At 51.1% G+C, this 21,608-nt stretch overlaps 2 protein-coding genes across 4 annotated transcripts in view; one reads left to right on the forward strand and one right to left on the reverse strand.

The window, feature by feature from the left end:
* The window catches only part of Mettl14 (methyltransferase 14, N6-adenosine-methyltransferase non-catalytic subunit), a 29,774-nt gene extending 19,240 nt beyond the window's left edge, over window positions 1-10,534 (forward strand). For 2 of the 3 annotated variants that reach the window (XM_026381747.2, XM_026381748.2), the window contains exons 10-11: window positions 131-341; window positions 1,995-7,379. In XM_026381747.2, coding sequence (XP_026237532.1) covers window positions 131-341; window positions 1,995-2,299 — 516 coding nt within the window. In that variant the 3' untranslated portion in view covers window positions 2,300-7,379. Of the gene's footprint in view, window positions 1-130; window positions 342-1,994; window positions 7,380-9,846 lie in introns of those variants that run through there. The other variant, XR_003300118.2, reaches the window with a different exon arrangement.
* The window catches only part of Sec24d (SEC24 homolog D, COPII component), a 97,500-nt gene continuing 83,328 nt past the window's right edge, over window positions 7,437-21,608 (reverse strand). The window contains exons 16-23 of the mRNA XM_026381746.2: window positions 20,298-20,394; window positions 20,074-20,219; window positions 18,844-18,982; window positions 18,005-18,123; window positions 15,008-15,187; window positions 12,586-12,777; window positions 10,575-10,664; window positions 7,437-8,173 (exon numbers count right to left, since the gene is read on the reverse strand). Coding sequence (XP_026237531.2) covers window positions 8,033-8,173; window positions 10,575-10,664; window positions 12,586-12,777; window positions 15,008-15,187; window positions 18,005-18,123; window positions 18,844-18,982; window positions 20,074-20,219; window positions 20,298-20,394 — 1,104 coding nt within the window. The 3' untranslated portion in view covers window positions 7,437-8,032. The remainder of the gene's footprint in view (window positions 8,174-10,574; window positions 10,665-12,585; window positions 12,778-15,007; window positions 15,188-18,004; window positions 18,124-18,843; window positions 18,983-20,073; window positions 20,220-20,297; window positions 20,395-21,608) is intronic.

The raw sequence follows: 21,608 nt of genomic DNA on the forward strand, positions 1-21,608 counted from the left end.
GTTTCCTGTCACCCGGACAGACACCCACAACTGTATCCCAAAGACTCAGAAACAAAGATTGTTTTGGAATTGAGGAAAGCTATGAGATATGACTTGGTATAAAGTGTACTATTGTGCTCTCACTGTGCAGGAACACTGCCTCATGGGGATCAAAGGAACCGTGAAGCGAAGCACAGACGGGGACTTCATTCATGCTAATGTCGACATTGACTTGATTATTACAGAAGAACCTGAGATTGGAAATATAGAAAAACCTGTGGAAATTTTTCATATAATTGAACATTTTTGTCTTGGTAGAAGACGTCTTCATCTGTTTGGAAGAGATAGTACAATTCGACCAGGTAGGACCTCAGTAAAAAAAAAGACTGTGTGATTCCTTGGGATATGTATTTTAAAAAAGAGAGTAAGGTAGTAAGATGAAGTTTTTACGTGTTTGTTTCCTTTTGGTGTACTTCAGATATGAGCAGTTTTAGGTTTGCAGCCAACTTAGAGGGAGGTGGAGAGATTTCCCGTCTCATCCCTGCTCTGCAGGTGCCTCACCTCCCTTCTTCAGGGCTCCCCACTGGTGCGGGACACTTGTTATATAATCAGCCAGCAACATTTTCTCTACCACTCAGTGCCGGGTGCAGTGGTTTCACCCCCCTAAAGTCTTCTTCAGTTATTTTTTTGATATATATATTTTTAAAGAGAGAGAGAGAGAGAATTTTTTAATATTTATTTTTTAGTTTTCTGCGGACACAACATCTTTGTTTGTATGTGGTGCTGAGGATCGAACCCGGGCCGCACGCATGCCAGGCGAGCGCCCTACCACTTGAGCCACATCCCCAGCCCTTTTTTGATATATTTTTAATTGTCACATAATAATTATGCACATCTACAGGGTACAGTGACATTTTAGTATGTGTGTGTATACAGTGTGTACTGATCAGATCAGGGTAATTGCAGATCTTTCACCTCGGGTGTATATTACTTCTTTGTGTTGGGAACGTGGAAAATCTCTCTACTTGCTGTTTTTAAGTATTCGGTTGTCAGCCATAGCTACTTTGCTGCGCCTTGTAGAACACTAGAGCTGCTCCTCCTCACTGTACTCTGTACCTGTTGGGCCCCTCTGCCCAGCCCATGCCTCTCCCAGGCCACACATAAGGGCCATTCTGTTCCCGGACTCCTCCTGTAGATAAGATCGTGCAGTGCTCATCTGGCTCATTGGTGTCTTGAGCTGCACCCACATTGCTGCTGTGTGTTGGACCTGCCACACGGCTGTGGTGAACAGTGCTGCGGCAAGCATGCCTGGGCAGGTCACTCGACTTCCTGATTCCAGTGCCCTTGGGTCTCTCCTGTGGAGTGTTTCTAGTCTAGGAGGAACCCCGCACTGTTTCCATGGTTACTGTACTAACTTACCTTCCCACCAACAGTGTGTGGGCCCCTTAGTCTGCGTCCTCACCCGCATTTGTTATTTCTTGGTTTTTGGACAATAGACATTCTAACTGGGGTGAAATGACGTTTTGTTGTGGTTTTGATTTGCATTTTCTTGATGATTTTTGATGCTAAACATTTCTTCACAGCCTTGGCCATTTATTTATCCTCTTGGATTTCTAGGACCTATCCACTGGAAATATTTTGTGGATGTGAAGAGTAGAGCAAAAATTGCTTCTGAGATTTTAATCACAAAAAAAATGGTCCTGTTGGCATGAAGAGCAAAGTTATATGTAATTTATTAAATTTTCACTGATTCCAAACTCAGTGTAGTATGTAAGTGCCATCTCACATGGATGGGGAACAATGAGGAGGATAGGCATGTTGCAGAAGAAACAGGATTGACAGATGTGAAGTCCTTAAAACGTGACCGTGATTAAGTGCTGTTTGTTCCGTAAGGGAGGCCGCTGTTGTGGGGCGAGTGAAGGGCTATCCTAAGGATGCACAGGGCCTTTAGCCCACCCCTGAAGGGTCAGCAAGGGAGTGCAGATTAATGGGTTGTCTGTCTTCCTCCTTTTCAGGCTGGCTCACAGTTGGACCAACACTGACAAACAGCAACTACAATGCAGAGACATACGCATCCTACTTCAGCGCCCCTAATTCCTACTTGACTGGCTGTACAGAGGAGATTGAGAGACTTCGACCCAAGTCACCTCCTCCCAAATCTAAGTCTGATCGGGGTGGTGGTGCTCCCAGAGGAGGAGGAAGAGGGGGAACTTCGGCTGGCCGTGGTCGAGAAAGAAATCGATCCAACTTCCGAGGAGAAAGGGGCAGCTTTCGGGGAGGTCGAGGAGGAGCGCACAGAGGTGGCTTTCCCCCTCGGTAATTTTTAGAGATGTCAGTCCTATTGCTGCCCCTCTAGCCTTTGGGTGGGAGACTTACTTTCAGGACTCAGTCCCGCTGGCCTTTGTTCTGGCCGCTCTGCCTGCCAGGAGCAACTTGCAAACTTCCTCACCGGTGTCCTTCCTGCGCCATTTTGTTCGGGGTGAGCAGTCTTCATGCATGCAATTGAGCAGGACTAACAACTCAGATAGCTTCGCTTTCAGGACTGAATTCACTCTGATTTCAAACAGTTCAGAGGCTTCTGCTTTCCAGAAGTGGGTGGACAGTGGGAAGATGCGGTCTGGAATCAGGCTGGAGCTGAAGGGAGTCCATGGCACATCCTTCCTTTGCAACCACAGCAAGTGAGGGACTGCTGCAGCCATGGTGGAGTGGGGCACTCGGAACCCATCTGTGGGGGTTCAGCATTTCCTTGTTGAAACGGTAAAAGAAGTGCATACTGCATTTTCTTCCTTTTAAAAAACATTTTAAATAAATTCAAATATAATTTGAGTACTGAAGAAAGTAAGAGACTTTGAACAAAATCCCCTCCTTCCAGGTCCGAATCTGAGAGGTGAGGTGGAGCTGCCAGGCAGGATAAGGAGGAGGTAGGACACAGCATGCAGACAAACATGGAAGCTCTTTCTCATGATCTTGGTCCTGTAGCTCCAGGTGACTTCTGCTCTGAAGGCACAAAGCAGGACAGAAATCCAATTTCAGGATGTGGCTGTGAGCTGGAACTCATATGGACCTTCAGAGCAGTTTCATATTCCAAAGCAAAGTAAAAGCAGCTGAGGCACCAGTAGAGATGCCCAGTCGCCAGGCGCTGGGCTTGAGCACCTAGGGGTAAGTACTTGGGGGGTGAGGGAATGAAAGCTTAGGCTTATTTTTCTAATGAAACTTGAAATCTTTGGCATTTGAGATTCTATTTTTCGTAAATGGGAATTACAGTTGTTACCAGATGAAACAGGATTGACTTAGAAGGGAACTCTTGTGGTCTCTACATTGTGGTGGCCACTCTGTTCTCATACAAAAGAGGAACTCACACACACCAAGACTGAGGTTGATGAGGACTGAATGATAGAAGTACACCCTGAAGCCTGGTGAGCTCAACTCGCTCAGCCTGTTTTACTTTCCAGTGCATATTGGTAGCATTTGATTAGCCCCTTTCTTGACACAGGTGCTGTGTCTCCCAGTTGGTTAGTGTGTTTGTTGAAATGACATTATAAACTAACTGGAGGTAGAATCAAAGGTCAGCTTGACCTGGGAATGTAGGAGGGAAGTTCCAGGTGCCCCCTGGTGGGCCCTCAGAAGAGCTGGCTCAGGACTCTCCCTTGTTCCATACCTGGACCTCCGAGAGACAGTGCTGTGGCTGGTGGCCTAGGCCCTATGAGATCTGTTTCATGATTAGTCTTGTGGAGGAGAGGAGTGGCTCCTTGGTAGGTTGAAAGTTGGGGCACAGTAGCCTGCCATCATTAGAGAAGAGCAAGGAGAGAGGAGGTGAAGGGAAAGGAATGCCAGACCTAGAATCGATCCCTTTGAAAGGTAGTCTGGCCTTCTGAACCAGGCTGGAAGGACTCCTTGGCCCAGCCGCCTTCTCCCTCGGGAGAGCTGGGCTTTGTCTTACAGTAGAGCGTTCACTCCAGGCTCCAGTGACCGTTCATGACTCTGTCCTTATCTGATTTTTGATCCTCTTTATATTTACATGTTCCACATTTTCAGTCTGGAAATAAACTTTTAGTTGCTTTTCTTATCAGGGAGTTGTGAGAAACAGCTCAGTGCAAGAGGTCAGGGTACAAGAAATGGGGTCATCATGGGGTCTGACTTGGTGCCTGTTGAGAGCCAGGGCACATAGTGGGGCAGGACTGCAACAGCACTGTTCTGAGTCTTGGTCAATAGCAGGGCCGCCTTTAGGAGCCCTTGGATCCCTGTGGAGAAATTAGACCGCATATTTCCTGTGCCAAAGTCCGGCAGGGTTGTGCCAAGGGGACCTGGAGTTACAGTGAGCATCCATGGCAGGGCTATTGTTATATGAGTGGTACCCATATCAACTACTAATTTATACCTTTCAATTGGTTACAGCAGTTGATTTTAAAAGCTGCTGATCTTAACCGCTAACGTGTATCTTTCAGTTAGCTATAGCAGCTTGTTCAAAAACCTAGCCAGGTGCAGTGGTGTACACTTGTCCTAGAAACTGAGGAGGCTGAGCCAGGAGGATCACAAGTTGGAGGCCAGACTGGGCTACTTAGTGAGATCCTGTCTCAAAAAGAACTGGGGGTGTAGCTCAGTAGTAGGATACCCCTAGGTTCAGTCCCTAGTACCCCAAAATTTTAAAAAATAAATACTGTGATCAAATTTACTAAAAGGAAGTACGAGAAACCATCACCTTTAAAGTCGCTATAGCATGTAGGTTAAAGACTTGGCCTTAGTCTGCAGAGCTCTGAAGTGCACTTGGGAGGGAGCGGAAGTCAGTCTGAGCTGTGCTCAGCCCCTTGGAGGACTCACGTTGTGTGGTAGGCCGTAGCCGTCGCCTCTGGAAAGCAGATGTCTGCAGGCTGGTAGTTTGTGGAGGTTTAATGATCCAATCTGCTGTCATTTTATAGGCTTGTCCATTTCAAGGCAACTTCTGGGTTGTTAAAAGGCTCTGATATAATGCTGTTGCCCATAATTCAGGTGAAACTTAGAACCCTAAGAAGCTAAGCTTACAGTGGTAAATAGGGGCTGAAGAGAGCAGCTAACTTTACTACTGTGAGGCTGACTGAAAGCAAAGTATATGCATGGTTAAGAATACTGGGGTGGGCGTGCACTTGCCTGCACAGGGCTCAGGGTTCCGTTCCCAACACCACAGGGAAAGAAAACAATATTTCATTTATAATAACTCCAAATCAAACTTTGGAAAAAAGTAGATACTGATGCCAGACGTGAGCCAACCAGCTCCTCATATCTCAAGTCCCAGCCCTTCCCTGACTCAGTCGTGATGACACCAGGGTCTCAGGCCCGCTCCCCCTTCTGCTGCCCTCACTTTTCCGTATTCAGTTTGCGGCGGCACCGCACCTGCCTGTCTGCCTTTCTTTGCCTTTGGCTGTGGGGAATGAGTCTGTGGCTTGCGTTACATGAAGACCACAGGCTCCTTTCTCAGCCTGTCCCTGTGCAAGTGGTGACTGCTTAGTCAGTGGGCCCTCCCCATGGCCTGCTTCACCTTGGAGGGGTTGCCAGGGCCTTCAGCCTCCTGGGTCCTTTTCCATTCTGCTCATGCTTTCTTGCTGAATAGGGGGCCTGTTTTTCTAAAAGGGCTTTCCCTCTGTCTCAAGAACATTGTCTGGGAGGGTGAGGAAACAGTAATTTCCAAGGAATTATTAGTTGTCAACCATCTTGAACAGAGTCAACTCCTGTGGACTGACTGAATTTTAAAACGTGACTCTTTCCTCAGGACATAAGTTTTTAGTTACTTTTCTGCCAAACACCACCTGTCAAGGAGAGTGATTAAACCACATCTATACCTCCTCCTTAGTAATAGCCTGAAGGGGAAAAAACCGCATTCCTCCTATAAGGGACAGGCACATGGACTGGGAGTGTAGAAGGGCTGGGGTGGTGCAGGTGGCGCCCAGAGTCTTGGGAAGCTGTGTGGTCAGCACTGAGGCCCAAGGAGAGGCAACTACTAGACAAAGGATGACCATCCACTTCCCAGCAGGGCTGGGAGTAGAGGTCTAGAAGAGCCCAGTGTGGGCCTGGGAGGCGCATGGTGCCTCCTCCTGGAGCTTCTAAGTCCAGTTTCAGATCCTTTTCCATGTTGGAAAAACTCAAGCTGGAATTGGACCTGGATTTCTTATTCTATTAATAGGACATGTTTCCATCTGGCAAAAGTGAAAAATTAGTGACAGATCTTTCTTATTTACTCTCAGCCAGTTGTCATTAGGTTAGATTTCTGGGACGTGAAGTTCACATAAGCCTTCTTGAGAAAGTGAACTCTTCCTAATGGTTCCTTGACATCTGATCCGGAATTCTTGAGAGGTTCTTGTGGTTAACACTTAAGGCGTTGTGGCCCATGCTTCTCGTCCCTTAAACTGTTACTTACAGCTAGTAGCTCCATCAATTAAAATATTTGTGACACAGCAAATACAGTAGGAGCTAGATTAATCCCAGCCTTCCTCGCCCTCTGCTGATTAATAAAAGCCCTAGCAAGGAAGATACTAGCAGCAGCAAACATGCACATGGTCTGACAGACAGGAAGCCTAAGTCCTTTGCATTTACTGGCTCCAGTGATCTGACTTCCTAGGTTGCACGGCTCCCCCCTCCTCTGTGCTGCCTCCAGCTGGGGCAGGAGCACTGCTTCAGAACACCTCATACTTCAGATGTATTTACCCCATTTTTGGCAAGTGGCCACTCAGATTGTCCACATTTCCATTTTATGCTGGGGTTTTAATGCACTGAAGAAGCTTGAGATGGCTTTCGCTTTCTCCCACTGATAGGGTGACCAGCCTCCCCATCAACTCTGAGCAGCTGCTGTTCCTAGGGCATCTGGCAGGCAGGCGTGCATGTCCTGGACTCAGGTTGCAGAGCCTGCAGTGCTTCTTAAACCACTGAGTGCACCTGAAACACACCAGCTGCAGGCCTGGGGGCTCAGCCTGGCAGTGTCTTTGCTACTCTACTGGCCTCTGCAGCCTTTGCCAGCTGATGAACAGCCCTGCTGAGCCTGACACTACCTTGGCTGCCTACGGCCTGCTCCAAGTGTGAGTGGGCTGATAACAGGGTGGTCTGCCACAGGAATGTTCATGGGCACTGCAGCTCTTGGAACACGACGTGTGTTCCGCTCTCCACCAGCGTTATACCTGTTCCTGGTTGGGACGGATGCTCAAGGCCCCTCTCGGCCACTCCTGGCATGACGTTTCATCAGCGTGGGTCAGCTTTCTGGGGGATCAACTTCTGCTTACTGTACCCACAGGACACAGTCAAGGACCTTCAAAAGTGCCTTTTTAAGTATGCTGTCTGACATTTCCTAGGTTTATTGCCTAACAATCCTCAACCCTGATAAAAAGACAATTTTGCTACTTGGTTTGCTTAGTGCTTCATCTGTTTGTTTGTTTTTTTTTAATCTCCAAATACATAAAAGTGATTCTACACATTAAATTTTTATATGAAGTGATTTATTGATATGGTAAAGATCCATTATATACAGGTAGAAACTGCCAAAATTGTACAAAGAACCATTAAGAATATTAATACAGTTTTAAGACAAAACAACTGGAAAATAGGTTAAACATAGATAGTATGTAATTATGAAAAAAAGTAGAGCATACATTGTTCTACTAGATAGAATCCACATTATTAAAATCTGCTAATCTCAATTGAAAAGTGTGTTCAATGGAGCTATGTGGTTTTAAAAAATTAGGTATAATGTAAAAATTAAGTTTTTCCCCTCACTGGAAATAGGAGAGGAACCAATACAATCTTTTACCCCAAATCTATACAGTTTGAAAAATAATTTATATATCTATAGCACAAAGGAAATTGAGAATGTTATGTTCTGTAAACTCTGCTCTTCATCAAATGCAAACTCCATCAGTTTTAAAAATTAAAAACTGCAGTCAGAAATAGGCTCTTCCCTTCATGACACGAGGGCACCTTCTCAGATCCCCCATTGCGTCCCTGCAGGTTGGCGGGCATCAGAGTGAGCCTGCTGCTTTCTAGAAAAGTGGGCGCCCAGAGACCGCTTCCCCAGAAGTGCAGCACCCAGCACTGGCTAGCTGAGCAGCTGGCATATCTCCTTGTGAACACAGCAGAGGAAATCCACGTAGGAGGACCCTCCGTGCAGCCCCCGGTCCTCCACCAGGAGCTGTCGGAAAACCATCTCTGGCTGCTCCCGCTGCTTCACTATGGTGAGCTAGAAGAAAATAAGAGCAGCTGGTTAGGGGCCGTCCCAGGGCTCTGCCTGGCTACATGGGAGGCCAGGACATGGGCTTGAAATGGCAGTGATGAAATGGAGATTCCTCACAGGCCCAGGGCCCTTGGAGAGCCTTCCCATGGGGGTGAGCAGTGCTTGGCGTCAAGGCCTTTAAGCCCAGGTCTGAGGTGAAGCTGGCTAGCCTGTGAGAGGCCACAGCTTTAGGAGGCAGGGGCTCCTAGACGGAAACACAACCACGCCTTTGACTTGAAGCCAGTGTAACCCAATGAGGTGCAGAACAGAATGGGGCACCTGGCTGGTAGCAGATGTAACAGCAACGAGGTGAGGGAGACTGGAAGAGGACACAGGAGGCTGGGTGTGGGGCAGTGGAGGACAGAGGGGGTGTGAGAGGCACAAGAGGCTACTCCTGCTTGGCCCAGTGCTTCAAGGCTGTGCTGCCCACGACAGGCCACAGCCACAAGTGTGTCTGAGCCATGGAAGACAACAGAGGAAAATGTGGAGCACCTCTGCAGTGGTTCTCGTGACTCCCCCTCCCCGGAAATGAAATGGCTGTGCCTGCACAGAGGCCTCCAGGGTTCCCCTCTGGGAGAGCATGGAGCGCTGCGAGTGGGGCAGGAAAGAGTGCCTCGTGGCTGGGGCCCCAGCCGATCCACCCTGGCCTCATCTACTGTTGGAAAGAAGGGTTCTTCTGACCTGCTGCCTGGACCTGTGCCTGAGGCTGATAAGCTTTGAGCTGCCCCTGGCCTGTAGTGACCATCAATAGTACATCAACTGCCCTGCCTGCCCCACAGACGGCTCCCTGTGGATCTGGTTCCATTTTGTTGTTATCCTCCCATTCCAACTTGTTTCTCGGGTAAAGTCTTTTTTTGAGGGGCTGGGGGCAAGTACCAGGGATTGATCCCAGGGGCACCCAACTACTGAGCCACATCCCCAGCCCTATTTTGTATTTTATTTAGAGACAGGGTCTCACTGAGTTGCTTTGGCTGAGGTTGGCTTTGAACTTGTACTCTTCCTTCTTCAGCCTCCTAAACCACTGGGATTACAGGTGCGCCCCACTGTGCCCAGCTTCTTATTCAGGCTTGTTGTGTGTGTGTGTGTGTGTGTGTGTGTGTGTGGCTGAGGACTGAACCCAGGGTTTTGTGTACCAACTGAGCTATATCTCCAACCCTCACTTTTCACTCTCTGAAAGCATGTTTTCATTTCTTCTGAGTGATCGTCAAATGTCATGGAAAAGAGCAGTCCTGGGTGCGTGGCGTGACGTGAGCAGCTAGTTCTGGCCCTGTGTCATGGCTACTGGGTCGGTGTGGGAACGGCAGTGGCGCTGCGACTGCTGTGTGTACACGCCACACTGGTGCACAGCTTCACTGCTGCAGCTGGGCAGGCTGCCCTTGTGGAGACTTCCCGAGGCCCTGGCCACTTTCCTGGTGTGCTTTGCCCACCTGCTCCCCATGCCACTGTGACTGCCAGGCTGGGCAGCAGCAGTGTGGTCCAGTCTCGACAGTGCAACTTAAGACGGAGGGCGGAAATGGGACCTTGTGGAGAGAGGGGCCTCAGGGCCAAGGTCTTAGAACTCACCGTCTATATGGAGACTAGTGGAGGAGCTGGTGTTAGTTGTCTTGGTGGGTATTTATTTTTGCTTTGGGTTCTCACAGGGTGGGAAATGCCTGGCCAAGGACTGAGGGGGCACAGAGCACCAGGATTGAACTTCCCCTGCTCCAGCCCAGAGGCTCTGCAAAGGTGAACTGCCCATTCTTGTGCGGGTCTCGGGAAGTGGTGGGTGGGCTCCTAAGGGCTCACCCCCACAACAAGGGGCAACACTGGATGTGTAGGAGGGACCCATTGTTTTTCCTTCCTTGTGAGTCTACTGGGGTACATGGTCTTAGGGAGTGGGACAGAATGTGGAAATGGTCACACGGGCCTCCCTAGCTTCTCATGTGCCCTCTCAGTAGAAGGCATGGCTCGCTCAAGTCGCCCAAATGTGACCACCTCAGCCACCTCCAGGTCCTGTCCTTAAAACAAACCACAGTAGGTGCGATGGGCCAGTGTTCACCCAGATGCACGCTGGAGGCAACAGGCTGTTCATTAGTTCAGTTTACCTCAGTTCCAACCCTTTATTTAAGAAAAAAAAAAAAATCAAATATCATGAATTTCTGAATGGTCCTCCTCTAATGACACCCAAGGAAAGATCACATCAGGCCTGGCAAGGGCACCTGTGGCCACCCTGCCTCGAGGGTCTTGTTCCCCAACTTGGAACTGTTGGGCATGTGTCTGACAAGCAGATGGATATGAAGATCATGTTATGAAATTATAGAACATGCACTTCCAGAAGTCTTTAAGGGAATGAATAAAAGCTTGAGGAAAGGAGAGAGCTGTCTCCTACCTTCATGGAATACGGCCTCTTCTGCTGGATAACACCCATGATCATCCGGAGCTGTTGAGAGTGTGGGCTTCCCACCTCAGGCAGCACAGTCTGCATTCAAGAAAACCAGGTTCAGTACAATTCATAATGCTTCCAGCAATAGGAGACTGTGAGAACATGAAAACCATGGTTTATTCACCTGAAAACTGAAAGTGTGGGAAAGAAATGACTGAAAGATTACTTGTTAGCAGGCAGACATTCTTGCCAATTAACCAATGTCTCTGTCTTTTCAGAATAAAAATCCTTCTCTGGAGTTGACACAGGCACATTCCTGGTGACACACGAGTGTGCTTTATTAAAGGACACCTGGGGCTGTGTCCCACAGGGTCAGTGTCTTCTCACGTGTGTATTTCAAGGCTGTATTGAGAGCAGAAGGTGTACCCTGTGCCTGCAGAGGGTTGCTGGGGAGTCTGCCTCAGAGCCACTGTTCCCACACTGCAGCCAGCCCCAAGCACTTGCTTCTCCAGGGTGTATGGCCTCTGAGGTCCCCAGAAGTCTGGCTGTAGATTAGGGGACAGTCCAGCTGCATCTGGCCTCCAGGAGGCATGGAATTCCTCGGTTCCCCCAATTAAGACTTCAAGCACTAAGGCTTCCTTCTCAGATGCCCAGGCCCCAGGGGTCAGCTGGAGGAAGCAGGAATCTCACTGCAGAGCCTCAAGGCCTGGGAGAAGCTTCTGCCTTCATGTCTTCATGCTCTGGTGCACCCTGCATGTGCCCTCAACCTCATGACGGGTCCTGCTACCCAAATTCTCCAAGTCTGCTTCCTGTGTATGTCTCAAGGTGCCCACTCCTCTAGAACAAAAGGGCCTGCCTTTGGTTTTCGTTTTGTTTCATTGCTTGAAGAAGGTGAAAAAGAGGTGTGTTGGTAGAAGCACAAACCCACCAACCTGCCATTCTGGTGGAGTGACTGGCTGTTTTGCAAATGTGTTCTTTTGGCTCTGAGCCAGTACATCATGATATGAGAATCTTCTTAAATTTTATAAACCTCCAGGAGGTCATTCTTGCCTACTGAATTTTAATTTTGTTTCATATTTTTTGAAAATTTCAATTCTAACCATTTCTTACTTGAAGCCACAGGCAGGCAGACTACTATTTATAAATGACCAATCTTTTGGTGAGACCTGGACACCCGCCATTTGAAGATACATTTGTGTGGATAGACAGGCTCTCTGCATTGACCACCTGCCTTGGTAGCTCTGGATTTTACTCCTGCCCCTTCATTCAAGATGCTCTAGATACCTAAACTATACATTCAGACCAGAAATTAGGTGTGACACCCAGAATTAAGCTATCCCACCCCGGTAAGCGAGGGTCTTGGGACCCCGTGCCACATAGTGGACAATCGAGCCACAGCAGCAGCGCCACAGTGTGAGCAGCTCACAGCAAGTCTAGACTCTCCAACAAACTGTGGCTGCCGGTTTTCCTAAGACACTTTCAAGATAGATATTTGAATTTGTTCCCACATCAAACCCACAATTACTTCTGTTATGATTGCTACAGAAGGGGAGAAATCTGTTTTTGTGAGAGTATTGCATTGCAGATCACTATCTGATTCAGAGTTGAGCACCTGTGACTATTCTGATCACAGTGCTCAGCTTAGGACCATGATGGAAGGGGGTCTAAGCTCAAGAGCTGCCCTGGGCCACCGCTGCCACACACCACCTGAGGAAACTCAGCCCGAACCTGCAGCTGCAGAACACTCAACTATGTAGAGGGTGAAACGAAACAGTGGGATTGGCACAGAGAATACTCTGGCAGTGCTGCAGGTTCTACCAAAGTCACCATGAGGGTTAACCTGTTATGCAGATACTTTCATATACACTAATTGCTGTTTTATCAAAGCATGAATTTCTCAACTTTATGCAAAACTACGTCTTGTTGTTTTCTTCTTTGTAACATAAAATTACATGCAACACTTATTTAAGAATTTAAATTTTGTATATTACTACAAAAACAGTGAAAGGCTACTTACCATATCTGTACTGACATGTGCAAAAGATGGCACATTAAAAATCCCTTGGATCAGCTCTGGTGGGCTGCTCACTCCCAGCCACAAGAACATGTTCAGACCATTGGCCAGAAGGAAGATCCCTCCTTCTGAGAGGCGGGACTCGGAGCAGCGGACTGCAGCAGGTAAGGCTGTGCTCTTGACATCCAAGGTGTGCTGCGTAGGAAAGAAAGGGTCAGAGATGCCCCCTCCTTCCTCCTGCTGGTGCTTCTCCCTCCCTCCCAGCGCGTATCTCCTGAGCGCCTGCTGTGTGCAGTTAGAGGCAGGGCATGAAGTAGGAACACATGCAGCATTGTGGCTACGGTGGTGAGAGCCAGGAAGCAGAGAACTGAGAAGGGGCTGGAAGCACCCAGGTGGAAGAGGTGCTGGAATTGGGGCGTGTATTCCAGGGGGCTTGGAGGCAGGCAGGCTTGAGTGGAGGCCTGAGAAGGTGGGAAAGTCAGCTGGGGGACAATGGGAGATGCTGCAGTGGACGGAAGAGCCTGGTGGAGTTTGAGGGTCAGCGAGATGAGGGCGAGAAGGGAGGGCCACAGAACACAAGGGTCAGTGGGCCAGGGAGCAGGACTCCTGGCTTCTCCTGAGACGGAGCATCCTGGCGTGCTGCTGCGGACACGAGCTGACCGTGTTCTGGCAGACCACCCTGCTTGCCTGCTGAAGACAGACCCGAGGACAGGCAGTGGGTGCAGCACAGACTGGTTAGTGGAGGAGGGAGGGCAGTCTGCTCTGGGTGGACATGGACAAGTGGGAGGCTCTAGAAAGCACCTGCACTGAAGCTGAGACGGGGCAGAGACGAGGCTCTGGATACTCGTGAAAAGGAGAGCTGGCCAACAGGAGCCTGAGGGCCTGGAGGAGGGGGCACGAGGGAGGGAGGGTGTGGGGAGGCCAGAGGAGAGCAAATGGGAGGGGTGGGGAGGCAGCTGGGGGCAGGTGGGAGGGTGGGCTTTGAGGTCTGAGCACTTATCTCAGGAGAGGCCCAGCAGGTCATGGGGCAAATGCATCTGAAGGGCAGCTCAGAGGCCATTTGAGACAGGAATTTGAGACCATTGGTATATAAATGACATTTAAAACCACAAGACCAGATCATGCAGAGATGTCATTTATATAAAGAAGGTACGTGTTCAGTTCTTCGCCCCAGACCACTCTGGGGGAGCAGTATGAACCTCCAAGGCAGGGGAAGCACCAGCTGGCTGGAGAAGGGACACTGGAAAGTGATGTGTGTGTGTCAGGGGCTGGGACAGGCCATAAAGGAGGACAGGATCCTCAGCAATAAAGAAACAACAGACAGAAAGAGGAGGGTCTGAGCATGCCCATGGGATCTGGCCCAAGCTGGCTGCAGGTGGCCTTGCCAGAGCAGTTCTGAGGAGAGGTAGTGTTGTGTCCTATAGAGTCCTGCTTTCTGTGCCCTACGGACTGGTCCATCTAGCCTATCTGAAAATCCACCCTTTGCCACAGTTCACTTCTACTAGTCATAAAGATGGAAGCAACTCTTTAGTTTCCTGTTCCACCTGCCCCGAGCCTGAGGGCCCCTTCCCCAGGGCCATGCTTACACGCCCACTTTCCTCTCTCCTCCCCTCAGCCCAACCTGCAGTCTCAGGGAAAGACCTGTCACAGAGAGAGAGCAAAGGTGGAGCAAAGGTGAAGCTCCCCATGGAGGTCCCTGGGGCAGGTGCTGCTCTTCAGTATGGGGCCCCTCAGGCTGTTATCCTGCCTGCACTTGAGCTAGGCCAGTCACAGCTGACCTCATCACATGTCCTGACTCCTGGACACTTACACTCTGACAACATCAGAGGAAGCATGTGCGCATGCGATCCCACACACACAATGAATGTGTGTGTGTGTGTGTGTGTGTGTGTGTGTGTGTAGCATCCCCCCTCACATGAATAACACGTGCACATGGGATCTAGCCATACAACAAACATGTGCAGGTGGTGTACATACGTGTGCACAGTGAACACACACGCACCATGTCCCATTCACACAATGAACACACATGCCATACAACTTCATACACACGATGTACACCTGCTCACATTATCCCGGAAACACAGTGGGCACATGTGCACCTGAGATTCCATGCGTGTGACAAGCAGCGTGTGTAGGTGGAATCCCCCTCACGTGCACCTGAGCTGTCTGATGCTGCAGCCCTTCCCCAGCTGGGGTTAGGACTTGTCACTGTGTGCCTCAGTGCCCCTGCTCAGGGAGGAGAGGAGAGCAGCCCCCCAGCACACCTCCCGCCTTCAGGGAGGGCAGGGCTGCTCTGTGCCTCCAGCCGCCTGCCTCTGTCCCTGCACGTGTGTGGCTACCTTAAGGCCCCTCTGAACGTGCTGCAGGCACTGCGGCCTCTGGTTTCTGCCTAGCAGAAGGCCTTGCCTCTGGAGCAGCTTACGATTGGCAGGAACTGTGGGTAGAAGAAGAGCTGGGAGTCGGCCACTCCCATGGTCATGACCAGCTGCCTCTGGAAGGCCCGCTCATCCGTAGGGGTGTCTGGTCTGCTGAGCAGCACACAGCTTTTCAACAGGGAGTTCATGTACACTGGCAATATCTTCATGGAGTCTGGTAGAATGAGCTGAAAAAGAAAGATGCCTGTTTCCTACTGCGCCGGAGTATGTGCCAGCAAGACAGTGATTCCAGCCACATCCTAGGACAGCCCATGCGGTTCCGTCCCCTCCCCAGCTGTGCCTACGAGCCGCTGAGCTGGGTCTGCTCTTGGGAACCATCAGCAGGAGACAAGAAAAACCTGCAACACAAGGGCTCTTTGAAAAGAACACACCATGCTCATCAGAATCCAGACTGGAGAGAGAGTCTCCCTCAGGGCTCTGCTGAATTCCTTCACCTCGCAGGCCTCTCCTCAGGGTCCAGGAAGCAACTCACAGGAAAGAACTTCCCAACCAGCTTGGGCCAATGCATTTTGGAGATCTGCCTGCAGCTCCATTTCTGGCTTCCTTTTACAGAGACGGGGGTGGTGAAGGGCCAGGGTCCTCACAGGAGGCCACCCTGATTATCATCTCTTCTCTAGCAAGACATTTCCACTCGACAACACATGGAACCATTGACCCACGGTGTAGGAATCGGATCATGGTCACGTGGCAGAGCCGCATGCCTGGGCAGCATTTCTGAGCTGGTTATTAGTTAGGCATCTTATGTTCTTAGAAACACATACTATTTGGGAAAACAGTACAGTTTTAAGATGTTATCTTGAAATTTAACTAGTTGCTTCTAATTAACCAAGTTGTTTTAGGATAGTTCAGAGAATTGTTGTCCTAAATGATACACAGGGGTGAGCATGGCCAGCAAGGACCCTATTAGGACCAAAGCATTTGAGTAGAGGAGGTTGGATTATAGGGAGCAGAGGGAAGAAAACAGGAGGTTAACAAGAATGAAACTTGATGATGAAGAAAAAAGTGGAGTAAAGAGTGAAAGAAAGGGTAGGGTGCGGCCCAGCTTGAAAGCGCTTGCCTAGCATGCGTGAGGCCCTGGGTTCCACCAGCACCACACACATAACAGGTAAAAGAAAATAAGAAGATGACTTAGTCAAGGTTTATGAGGGGAAGAAGAAAATGTAGCAACAGACTGTCACCATAAAATCTTCCTCTCCACAATGCCATCACCCCTGGAGAGAAAAGCTGCAGGTGAGAAAGGAGCAGAGTCTGGTTTGCTTGAGTTAGGGAAACTTTTCTTTGCATGTAGAAATGACAAAACAAGGATTAATTTGCAGTTAAGGTCATCTGATTTGCCTTTAGAAGTCCTTATACCCCAAATAACGTACGTGTTTAAGCTCAGAACAGTGAGCTGCTGGAGTTGATAAAGCACATGACCCTAACATTTTGTTTCAGTGCTGTGTCCAGCCAGGTCTTAGCCCAGCACCTCCCACAGCCTGGGAGCTCCCTCAACTCTGTCCCCAGCGCATTCTCCCGCCTCAGCCTCATCCCTACGTGGAGGCCAGGGTCACGTGGAGGACACGGCTCCTCCTCTCTGATTCCCTCACATGAATGGCAGGAGCACCTCCATCTTCATTGCAGTTTCTGCAGAGAACCCGAAGCTCGGCCCTTCTGCTTTCGGCTACTGTTCTAATATAGCTCTGTTCTAATGGTGTCTGACCTCTGTTTTCTGGACTCCATGACAGCATCTAAGTTACATCACTGTTTCCAGGGCCTCACTGGTCGAAGGGCCTGAAATGTGCTAGTGGAGAAATAAAAGTCCATTATGTGAACAGGAATGGCTCCGTCGACGTGCCGAGAGCGGGCACTGTGGTGTCTTTACGCACAACACACTGCCTAGGAGAAGGCCTGGCACGGGACGGCGCCTCGGCAGCAGACCAGGAAGGAGGAGGGCCTGGCTTCCTTTTCCCTAACAGATTTGGTTTTCTCAAGGTTCCCAATCATCCTGATGTGCAGAGGATGCTAACAGCATCCGTTCCAGCCACCGCATCCTGAAGGAGGGGCTCCCGAGACAGCGCAGCTCTGCCAGGACTCAGGGACAAGCGGCAGAGCCTTGCAAGCGCCGGTTCTGGACTCTGCTTGCCTGACTACAGACGCTGAGGCCCACAGGGCCCCTGAGCTCGCTGCGCTCGGTCTGGGGCTGTGGCCTGCCACGGTGGTGCACTGCTCGACCACAGGACCACATGAGTAGACTGAGACGTCCTGGGACCATCAGTGCAGGAGAAGAAAGCATGCAGGCTGACGTCGTCAACGGCACAGAAAGGAGCTTCAGGGAGGGTCCAGTAGGCGTACCTAGAGGACGGACCGGGACCCAGAGCCTTCGGCATCACTGCGGCCGCTGCAGGCCCTGGGAAGGCACTTCAGGTTCCTCCTACTGACCACTTCTGAGGGAGGGAGGCAGGAGTCTCCCGTGGTCTCTCACCATCTGACCCTTTAACCAAGACTCTGTGTTCAGATAGTTAGGACATGGAGAAGGGAAGGACGTGAGCAGGAGCACCCGTGCAGAGCAGGCGAGCTTCACCTTCACCGCAGAGCCAGCAGGGCTTCTTAAAGGGCCCAGGAAGCAGGGACTTCCTGGGTGAGGGCTGAGACAAGGCTCTCAGAGCAGTCTCCCCATTGGTGACTTTCCACAAGGAGGTGGCACATTTATGAGAGGAGCCACGCCTCTGCTTATACAGTATGTTGTCAGCAGAGTCGTGCAGACACCTGCCCACTGACAGCTGGGAACACTGATCACACCACACTCTGCTGTTTACATGTACAGACCTGAGCTGAACGTGGACGCCTGTCTTTGGCTCAGGACCCATCGTGGCCCCCAAGACCATGCCCTGGGCCCCCTTGGCTGTGGGGCTCACTGCCCGCTCCGGGTGCGGCGTCACCGCCTCAGTCCACTTGCTGAAGGAACCCACTGCTCTCACTTTCAGCCTCCCCATGCCCACACTCACCTGGCTCGCTGCAGACGGGCTGGCGCAGTTCTTGCGGTAACACGCCAACATGTGTGCAGTCTGATTAACTAGGATTTCCCGGATGACTTTCAAAGGCTGGTGTAGAACTGCTTTAAAAGCTGTATGCAAAAGGCCATTAGGAAAACGGGCATCAAAGTTCTAGATACTGATCTCTTCAAATGATAGAGAAAGAACAAACTGCTCTGGTCCCCAGGTCTGAAGTGAGGATGGCAGTTTTCAGAAATGCTAGTCCCTGCTGACATCCCCTCCTGATTGGGTGGCATCTGGTCAGTGCAGAGCAGTGGGCTGCCTACAGCAAAAGGCCACTGTGGCCCCAGAATCATCTTCAGAATATTATAAACAGTTCTACACAGAGAAGAGAAGGGCTGGTTTGTCCTTTTCTGGTGTTCTGAATTCTTGCAGCTGGACAGCTATTTCTTCCATAACCTGGGGTAGAATGGCAGAGAGAAGCCACAGAAACCTTCCCTGGCCCGTGGAATTCAGTTACCAAGGTATGGACGACAGGCCAGCCACTCCTGGCAGCCTCCTTCCACCCTGCCGTGTGCCACTGGGCTTACTGTGGCCACAGTAGGGCCTAGCCTCTGCTTCTTGCCTTCAGCCCAGACCCGCCCACTGGAAGCAAGCTCTGGACACTGTGAGTCTCTGCCTATCACCTGCTGCTGCAGATGCACACGGCTTCCTCTGTGCTCTGCCTTCACTCCATTCTGGTTATGTGCGGCCATGGCTGCACCCCCACCCAATCTCGGCTACCATCACAACTAGCCTAGGGGTCTGGACGGAACACCAAGAGCACTCACACAGAGCTCGCAAAGCTGTACCTGACTTGGCAAAGAAGTTGATGAGGGCATCCGTCTCACAGCTCTTGTAAAGATCTGCTAGCTGGGAGCTGCAGTTTAAGCCGAGGTTGTGAATCCGAAGTCTCCGCTGACCCCCGATGGTGGTGTAAAGCACAGCACACTGTGGAAGAAGCAGGGTGAGGCCCAGGTTTTGGTGACCTCCAGCCAGCCTGGCTGCCTCTAGTTTGCATTTGCCAAGCAGTGTGTGTGGAAGGGACCCCTGGATGCCCCACACTCCCACAGCAGCTGTGCACTGCCCGTCCTCTGGTTTCCAGCAGCACTCCACTGGTAGGCACTGCCCGGTGGGTGCGGCACGTGCATGACTACACCTCCACGTGTGCAGCTCCACTGTGCTCAGACCACTCACAGCCACAGCAAGACCCATGGGATGCTCAGGGCTCATGCTGATGACGTAGGCACCAAAGAGCCTGAGCGTCTGCGACTCAAGAGTGGACATCAGAGCCCCCACTCAGCAAGTCTCAGCCTCTCCGCACCCTCTTGGTGCCACGCTGAACCGGAACCAGTGGCCAGTTAGTAACTGTTTTCCTATCTGAATTGAAAAGCTCCATGCCTTCTAATTAATGTTACGTACTACAAAACCAAATTCTGTTCTACTTGCTGATGATATAATGTGTTCAACGAGGTGTCAGAGCTGAGCTGTGGGTCCTAACCTGCCGCTGGGAACGCACCTGTGTTGGGAGAGAGGGCCTAGGAGGTAAAGTCATTAAACAAGGTCACTAGAGGGACCCGAGTTCAATGTGACTGGTGTCCGTAGAGGGAAAGAGCCATGGGCACAGACATGATGACAGGAGGGAGACCGTGTGAGGTCAGGGGAAGACTGGGCCATCAGCCCGGACAGCCCCCAGAACCCAGAGAACGGAGTTCTGCTCTATACCCAGGAGATCTGCACTTCCTGGGCTGGAGCTGACTAATGCACAGGCAGCAGGAATGGAATGATTCCTAATGGGGACCCTGAGCCCTGAGCGCTCAGCCAGGAACGCGGACCTCGTGAAAGACAGAGTGGGTGAGCCCTAGGGGGGACCCTGGACACCGGGTGCCCAGCACAGGGGCCTGGCTCTGTGGGGCCAGGATGCTGCAGGCACAGTGGGCTCTCTAGGTGGACCAGCCCCTGGAAAAGAACTGCATTTCTCTGTGAAGGGACTGTTATCCCGTCTGCACGGGGCCGGGCTGCAGTGAGGGCAGGCAGGTCACCTGGATCAGGGCGCCACTGTCCTCACTGAGCCTGTCATCATGCTTGAACTCCACCGTCACTGCCTTGTCACAGTCCAGGGCAGCCATCTCCACGTCCGTGGTGTTGTTCATGAAGACCCCACCAAAGAAGTCTGTGGCTCTGAAACCTGAAGCACAAGGAGGGGTTCTGCCGACGGCTCCGCTGTCAACGCCACCAGAGAGCGGAGCACGCGGAGGAGACCTACCTGTGCTGGTCCGCACCCGCATGATGGCGTCAAAGCCTATTTTCTTCTCCACGTCACTCCTGAGGTCATTCAGGAACTGCTGGCTATCCAAGTGCATCTGAGAAAAGAAGCACAGTGTCGTGTGGCAGATGGCAGCGAAATACTTGATGACTCTTGTTTTTAACACATAATTAAAATAGTTCTCATTTTCATCCTGATTTAGCATATTTATATGCTAAATCATAAGCATAGCTTATGTTTCTTTGGTTAAAGAAAATATAGGACCTTTGGACAGAGATTCTGAAGTTTTCAAAAGAAACTCCTATCATTTCTTTCATTTTCATAATGGTTAGATGGGGAAATTGTTACTAATTTCAGGGGGTTTGTGTTAGAGGCAAGACTAGGACCACTGTGCCGCCCATTCAATGAGGCTGGGGAAGGCGTGCAGCTGGGCTGCTCCCCCTCCACCTTAGACCAGGAGGGTCCTCCACGGAGCCCGTGGGCCGTCTCTCCTGGTGCTGCTCCCCCTCCACGTTAGGCCAGGAGGGTCCTCCACGGAGCCCGTGGGCCGTCTCCCCGGGTGCTGCTCCCCCTCCACGTTAGACCAGGAGGGTCCTCCAGGGAGCCCGTGGGCCGTCTCCCCGGGTGCTGCCTCCCCTCCACGTTAGACCAGGAGGGTCCTCCACGGAGCCCGTGGGCCATCTCCCCTGGTGCTGCTCCCCCTCCACGTTAGACCAGGAGGGTCCTCCAGGGAGCCCGTGGGCCGTCTCCCCTGGTGCTGCCTCCCCCTCCACGTTAGACCAGGAGGGTCCTCCACGGAGCCCGTGGGCCATCTCCCCTGGTGCTGCTCCCCCTCCACGTTAGACCAGGAGGGTCCTCCAGGGAGCCCGTGGGCCATCTCCCCTGGTTTGGGCACTCTGCTGTCGCCATGGCAGAGGAGGTTCAGGGGCCACAGCTGAGCAGCCCTGGCTCAGCTCCTCGTCCTGTGGCAGGCTCAGGCCTCTGCTTCAACATGGTGACTCTCCCTGACACAGGAGTGCAGAGGAGACGCCTGGCCCGTCCCTGGGTGTGCGCACTTCAGACTCAGAAGCCAGCTGCCTGCAGCCTGGGGCCTTGCAGGGCTAGTGCTCTGATCACCGCAGACCTGTCTCCACTCGGATGTGGGGGAGAGCAGTGTAATACACTGACCCTCCATTTCAACAATCTGAAACAAATACTTATTTTTAAACAGTACCTTAAACCCAGATTATTTTCTCCATTGTGACAGCATAGGTGGAGGTTTAACTCTGAGACTAAAGGAGCTCCACCTTTGGCAAATACCAGGCAACACCA

The sequence above is a fragment of the Urocitellus parryii genome, chromosome 10 (genome assembly GCF_045843805.1).
Source record: "Urocitellus parryii isolate mUroPar1 chromosome 10, mUroPar1.hap1, whole genome shotgun sequence".
NCBI classification, from domain to species: domain Eukaryota; kingdom Metazoa; phylum Chordata; class Mammalia; order Rodentia; family Sciuridae; genus Urocitellus; species Urocitellus parryii.